At 42.2% G+C, this 7,791-nt stretch overlaps 1 protein-coding gene across 1 annotated transcript in view; it reads right to left on the minus strand.

The window, feature by feature from the left end:
• The window catches only part of LOC117956013 (polypeptide N-acetylgalactosaminyltransferase 10-like), a 67,792-nt gene that overhangs the window by 38,884 nt on the left and 21,117 nt on the right, over nt 1–7,791 (minus strand). The window contains exons 2-3 of the mRNA XM_034890857.1: nt 4,346–4,448; nt 3,347–3,485 (exon numbers count right to left, since the gene is read on the minus strand). Of these exons, the coding sequence (XP_034746748.1) occupies nt 3,347–3,485; nt 4,346–4,448 (242 nt within the window). The remainder of the gene's footprint in view (nt 1–3,346; nt 3,486–4,345; nt 4,449–7,791) is intronic.

A 7,791-nucleotide genomic window follows, 5' to 3' on the forward strand; every position in this document is an offset into this window, starting at 1 on the left:
GAGAAAGGGGTGGGACACAGAAAGGAGAATAGAGACCTTTTCTGTTTTTCTTTACTTTTATAAAGGAATAAATATACTTCATATAAATTAAAATTCATTGTTTTGTTCCGTAAATTTGGGTCCCGGGGAGACACCAAATTTCTCTTTTGTGTCTTGAGCTGAAAAAGTTTGGGAACCACTGTTCTAAAGGAACAACTCCTTGAAAAGTCCCCCTGCACTCAGATGAAATCCGCTCCAGTGCAACGCAGCACCTATCCGTCAGTTCTTCACACCTTGTGCACAGAGGGGAACGTCAATGACACTGATAACTGCTGTCAGGAACACGGTTTAAAAGTACGTAGGTGTTAGCGGGCGCGTTAGCGGCTTCTGTCGGTGTAGCGCCACGTGTCTCCTGTGAATAGACCGGGCAGGTTGTTAATTGGAACAACTGTTCCAAACAGTGCTCGTTGTAATGAGTTGGGGCAGATCCAACATGGAAAATGAAAGGAGTTAAACAGGAGCTAAGTTTCCATCCACTTTCAATCGAATTATCTGAAGTTCGGTGAGAAAAAAACAAAAAAACTCATGTGAATAAATCTGGTGAAAGTGTGGTTCCATCCAACGGCTTTAAAGCCAATAAAAACCTGTGGTGATGACGTCACATGACGCTGCACTGAATCGCACAACATGTAAGCAAAATGTCTCCCGTCTCCCATCACATGATCACTATGGGGCAAGTTGTAATGGAGCTCATGTTCCAGCTGATGGCGACATATCGAGCTATAAAGAAATCAACGACGCTATCAACACATCCCTATGACGATGCAGGTCCAAAGTGTCTTTTATTGCCCCCCGGCACCGCTGCCAGACTCTTTTTTGAGACATGTCTCTCTGTCTGAGCGTCTTCCATTGACTCCGCGGGACGTCCCACGGCCCCCCCAATGTACACAAACAGAGAGCAAATGAACTACAACTTCTTCTTCTGCGTTTTATGGCGGGTTGCAACCATAAAATGACCTAAAACTTAATCGCAATTCATTATTTATTTATTAGCAAATAACGTTTTCATCAGCGTTTATCGCATAATCCGTCAAGAGAAAATCTGATGAGACCGAAAGTATTTCCTTTGAGTCCCTACTCATGAAATTCCACAGAATTTTACCGTTTCCTACCGCCTTTTCCATTCAATATCACTTGATTCAGATAAAACCGTGTGGATGGAAACAGAGCTAATGTTAAACGTCGGGTTTGGTTTTGGGGCAGTAGTGTCCTACTGGCCGACGTCATGCTGTCACAACTTGTGCAAGGGAGGGTTAAAATCTTTTTTTATGTTTTATACAGTATATTTACACAATGCAGCTGACACCCTGGTACTGCTGCAGACACTTATTCAATTTTATAGCATTTGAAAACAAATGGAAGTGTTTTTGAAATAGTATTGAGTAAAAGTTGACATATTCCAGTCTGTGATTATCATCAACATCCATTCCTTTAATTTTAGTCTAAATAATTCCTAATTTCTGCTTTTCTAACTCAAACATTAGATATAAGTTCCTAAAAATGAGGTTTATTGACCGTTAATTTCAAAAATAACTGTCCTTAAGTTATTAAGTTGTTGTTACGTAGTGTTGAAAAAGTCCAAAAAAGTGACAAACATTGAACTAAGCACCAAAAGTGTTGAAAAAAGGGACAAAAATGTAAGAAAAAGTTTTTAAGAAATCAATAAATATCAACAAAAGTGTTGATTTTTAGTTCTGACGGGAAGACGACACAAGGGTTAAAATCATGAGAAACCTCAGAATCGTACTAGCTATTTGACGTTCTGTCTGCTTTCCTTAAAAAAGATGCAAAAAATAAAGATTACAGCCCTGGCCCCGAGTTGGCCCCCTGTCCAATAGTCAACCTTATGTTTGGGGAACAGAGACCATCTGTCACCGAGACCCGGGAGTCTGCAGCTTTCCAGGTGATCCATTTTTCCTTTCCGGTTGATGGAGTGCCAATCTGTGAAATAACCTGCTGCAGTCACGGGCTGGAATGAAAACCTGCAGACTCCTGGTCCTCTGTGGGCCCTCTGTGGCCCCTTATTTAGATGAAACTGGTCATTCAGACACAGAAGATTTATTTCTTTAAAAAAAAAAAAAAACATCAGTTTTGCCTGAAGTGACTGTGCACTTTACTGGAAATTCGAAAAAGGAAGTGCTTTTCATCTATAAAAAGTGACGGATGTGTTGGACTGAAATGGGAACATGCCTCCTTTGAAAAAATATCTGTTCATTCATTGGGGAGTACATCTAATTATTAACAGAGTTATGTTTTGTTGACCTTTTTTAAAGGGACCTTTAACTTGTTATTTACTTGTGAGTCTTTGTTTTTGGGAATACAAGTAAAGGCCGATACCGATATAAATATTTGGTCATTTAAAAATCCAATATGCCGATTTATACAACAATCCAGAAACGCGTTACAAAACAGATTGGTAGTTATTTATTCTCACTAAAATTATATGATAATAATTTGTGAAAATATATTAAAGTTATATATAACTTATAAATAAAACGTATACAAATACAAACTTAAGACATGAAATTTAAAGTCCTTTGAAAAAAAACACATTAACAAAAAAAACTAAAAATCAAAGAGTGCTGCCAACAGGGACGTTGTAGAGCGTCCTCTGGTGGACAGACTTTGCAACGCCATCACTAACAGGGACGTTGTAGACCGTCCTCTGGTGGACAGACTATGCAACGCCATCACTAACAGGGACGTTGTAGAGCGTCCTCTGGTGGACAGACTATGTAACGCCATCACTAACAGGGACGTTGTAGAGCGTCCACTGGTGGAGAGATGATGCAACGCCATCACTAACAGGGACGTTGTAGAGTGTCCTCTGGTGGACAGATGATGCAACACCATCACTAACAGGGACGTTGTAGAGTGTCCTCTGGTGGACAGATGATGCAACACCATCACTAACAGGGACGTTGTAGAGCGTCCTCTAGTGGACAGACTATGCAACGCCATCACTAACAGGGACGTTGTAGAGCGTCCTCTAGTGGACAGATGATGCAACACCATCACTAACAGGGACGTTGTAGAGCGTCCTCTAGTGGACAGATGATGCAACACCATCACTAACTAACCCCTTCAGGGTAGGAGTAGAAAGTAGAAGTGCAGTGGTTGTGAAGACAGCTGGAGAAACCTTTACAGACACGTTCAAGAGTTCTTGGTTCAACATTTCTTAAGCGCCATGAGCTTGTTTGTTAGTGACGACCACACCTAAATGTTTATCTTCACACACACACACACACACACACACACACACACACACACACACACACACACACACACACACACACACAGGACTCACTTGGCGTGGCGGATGTCTGGCAGGGAGCGGTTGAGGGAGATCCGGTCGCTGACGTAAATGTTGAACCCGTTCTCCCTGTAGGCCTGGTCCACCCGGTCAGCGTCGGTGAGTGGGAACGCTTTCCCCTGTTCACCGTTACCTGCAAAACACACACATACACACACACACACACACACACACTGTATCTTCTCTGCAGAGACATGTTGTACAGCAGTTATTGAAGTTTAAACCCCGTTCCAACTTGAATTGCTTAGAGGCAAAAAAATATGTATAAAATAAAAATAAAAATAAAAATAACAAAGGCGGAGGAGAGGGGGAGGAGTGAGGGAGGGAGGGAGGAGAGGGAGAGGAGTAAGAGATGAGAGGGGAGGAGTGGGGAAGAGGAGGAGGAAGGAGAGAAGAAGGAGAGAGAGATTAAAGAGTTTTTTACTTTTTTTCAATGTTTGTCGCTTTTTTTTTACATTTAACACTATTTAACTTATTAACTTTAGTTTTATATTTATTTTTGGAACCAACTCAAACATTAGGTATAATTTCCTATAAATGAGGTTTATTGACCATTTAAAAAACATTTATGGTCAATAAACCTCATTTATATGAATTTAAAACTAATGTCTGAGTTAGAAAAGCAGAAATTATTATTTATTGAGACTAAAATTAAAGGAATGGATGTTGATGATAATCACAGACTGGAATATGTCAACTTTTACTCAATACTATTTCAAAAACACTTCAATTGGTTTTCAAATGCCATAAAATTGAATAAGACGTCCCAAAATTTAAATTAATGAAAGTAGAGATGTGTACTTGGCAAAGAGCGTTGTGAGTAATCAATCATGTTATTTTGGGGAATTAAAGAGAACATTGATATAGGATATACAGGGTACAGGGTCAATTTGACCCGAGGACAACATGAGGACAACACGAGGACAACACGAGGACAACACGAGGACAACATGAGGACAACACGAGGGTTGAGGAGGGACTCTGAGGACCTACCGGATCGAGAGGAATCCCTTCTGATCGCTTCCTGGTCGTGCCAGTCTCTCCTCCGCTCGCCATCGCGTCCCACCTGGGCGTCCTTCCCCCCCCGGTTCACCCCCTGAGGACACATGCAAACACGGAGACAGATGGTCACGAGGCTGCTGTAAAAGGACCATAATGGTGGGTTGCTGCACCCAGTCAACTACAACAACAGGTTTCTCTCGTTGGGGGCTCAGGTCACAGGTGATCCTCATCAGCAGGGACGTGTCTGTGGACTCGTGGTATAAAAAGTCAGCAAATTGCTGCTATTTATTCATTATTACTGTTGTTATGGTTTTGTTTTTTATTCTGTTCCTTTTCTCTAGTTTTCTGTTATTTCCTGTGTTTCCTCCCTGGTTTTGTGTGGTAGGTGCTGTCCTGTGTCCCCCTATGTTCTATTTCCTGTTTTATTTTGAAGTCTGTTCTCTTGTCTCGTCCTGCCTTTTAGTTGTACTTCCTGTGTCTTCCCTCTCTTGTGATTACCTGATATTTTCCACCTGCACCTCTGCCCTCTTACATTGTACCTCGTTACCTTGTTAACTCGTTACCTTGTACTTGGTTACCTTGTTCCATTGTGTATTTAGTGTCTGCGCTTCCCTTGTTTTATGTCACTTGCCTCTCGATACCTCGTTATACCGTCATACTTCTTGTTGTGAATTGATAATATAAATAAAATGTAATTAACACCTTGGACCCTCTCCCTTTTTGGTCCTCATTCCACATCATCATAACACATTGACAATTACAACTCTTTAATGATGTAAGTACAGTCTCATAAAATTCCTTTAACTATGTACATACCGTACATATCCACACTCCTTGTATTTCTACTCTGATATTTATATACTTCGTGCAACTGTAACACAGGATTTCCCTTCAGGGAGCAATAAAGTATTTCTGATTCTGAAGAGGATTCACAAAGTGCTTTACAGTAAAACTAATAAAAACAGCAAATACACATAAAACACTAAGCCACATTGGAAGTTAAAGGCTTGTCTACAAACATGTGTCTTGGTGGAAAGTAATATATTTAAAGATAGATTTCTAGAGTCTATGAAACGATATCAGATCACCCAAACAAAGATCATTGTCGATGGGAGAATCGATTCGTTCTTTTTTTTTTTTTTTTTTTTTTTTTTACACGCTGAAAAATTGACCAAAAGAAATCTGAAAAAGGGACAAAAAAAACTTAAATTGAAAACGTAGAGAAAATTTTACAAAAATAACAACTCAAACATTAGGTATAATTTCCTATAAATGAGGATGATTGACCATAAATTCACCCCAAAAACTGTAAAACAAAATTTAATACGTTAAAGTTACCTGTTGAAAACGTCGAAGAAAGTGAAAAACATCAAAAGTGTTGGAAAAAAAGGGACACAAATTAAAAAAAAAACTTAAAAACATCGATACTGTAAAAAGTGTCAATAAAATTGTGGATTTTCCATTTTGACGGGAAGACAACACCAGGGTTAACTGCACAAAATGTACGTTTCATAGTCATTTCTTTGAAAATAAGAGCGTGTCAAATCCATGGCGGGCCAAAACAAAGCAAGCACAGGGCCAAACATGGCCCGCGGGCCCCATGTTGGACAGCCTTGGTCAAAAGGGACGCAAATAGTCCCGACAAAGCTCATGATAGGAGACCTTTAACGACAAAGGCACCTGACCAAGAGCCCGTGTTTTCCGAGATGGGAGTGGGAATGCGTTGTGTAGAGTCATACAGCAGTGCAGCACTCACAATAAGCCCCCCCCCCCCCCTGCAGGACTCTGTCAGTATCAGTGTCAGCAGAGAGATTTCTCCAGAGCATCAGACTCACACTATCCAACAGCGTTCAGCTGAGAGTTTATCCACAGAGTGTGTGCTCTCCTATTTCATGCTTGACAATCCTGTGAGGAGAATATCAATGCCGTGACGCACATCTCCACGGAGGCCTTATATACACACAGCCGCACACATGCAGACAGATGCTCCGCAGCTCAGCATACAAAAGATAGAGGTTGTTTCTTCTTCCACTTAGTCATTCTACACACTGGGTGACTTTCAGTGACTCGGCGTTGTGAATTACAGGATCACAGCACAATGGAGAAATAATTAGCTTGATGGGAGGAGGCAATTAGGGAAACGCTTTAAATACAAATGGCGCCGCTGACTGCATGAAATACCGTGAATTATTAATCACACTGCTGGCTTAGAGGAACATGACGCTGAATAACCAATGTGAATGTAAATGTGTGTTCTTCTATAGTGCTTTTTTTGTGTTAGGAACCATTCACCATCACACACTGTGGCCGAGGCCGCCGTACAAGGTGCCGCCTGCTCATCAGATACACACTCACACACATTTACACTCCCATGGGGCAGCACCGGGGGCAACTCTGGGTTCAGTGGTTTGCTTAAGGATGCTTCGACATGGGACTGCAGGGCCAGGGATTGAACCACCAACGTTCTTATTGGCAGGCAACCGAAGCTCCTGACCACAGGTTAGGGCTGGAACTTGAACGGACTGGTACTGGTATGTCTTTTGCACCAAGGCTAACCAGGTGCTGGTGCTGGTTCTGGTGCTGTTGCCAGTTCGGTGCTGGTTCTACTCGCCAGTTATCTAAAAACCAGTTGGAGCTTCCCCAGCCTGAGAGCCAGCAGACCGGTGGTTTCCTTCCCAGACCACAGTGGTTCTGGTTTCCCATCCATGTCCAAAGCTAACATTAACAGCTCTTTATGGTTAACAGCTGACCGGTGTTTTAAAAATGGCGGCCAGAAGTTTTTGTTTTCGAATGTCATGATAACCCCGCCCCCCCAGCACCTGACGTAACCGGTTCTTATCTCTAGACCAGCTCTAAGTTGGTGCTGAGTTGAACCCGTGTTCTTGGCCCAGAGCCAGGTTAATTTGTGTGTAAAAGCAAAGAACCGGTTCGATATTTGACACTGACTCCGAACCAGCACCAGAACCGCATTGGTGGAAAAGACATCACAGAGGGACGAGCCTGAGGGGAGTCCAGTACAACGCACCCATTACTACTGAAACACTAATACTATAATAACATGAATCTAAACGAGAAGCCAAGCCTGACAAGAAACCCAGTCAATGGTTTCCAAGGGATTGAACCAACAACCTTTCAACGGGCATGCAACCACTCCACCGCTGAGCCACCGCCGCCCCACAAGCTGTGCAGTAAGCCTGCAGGACTGATCGTTATAAAATCGTGATCTCGGTTCTCAAGATCACAATCTTAAACAATAATGTGGATTCGATCCCACTCGTCTAGGGGGACACTGGCACGCCGTGTTTCAGCCTGATTGCATGACCTCTTCCACTTCCTGTCTGGCCTCTGCTCAGACAGAGAGGCCGCATAGGAGCCGAATATAAGATGAATTCTCCCTACTCTTTTCTTTCCTTTCTCCCATCTCGTCACCTCTCTCC

Source organism: Etheostoma cragini, chromosome 13, assembly GCF_013103735.1.
Source record: "Etheostoma cragini isolate CJK2018 chromosome 13, CSU_Ecrag_1.0, whole genome shotgun sequence".
Lineage (NCBI taxonomy): Eukaryota > Metazoa > Chordata > Actinopteri > Perciformes > Percidae > Etheostoma > Etheostoma cragini.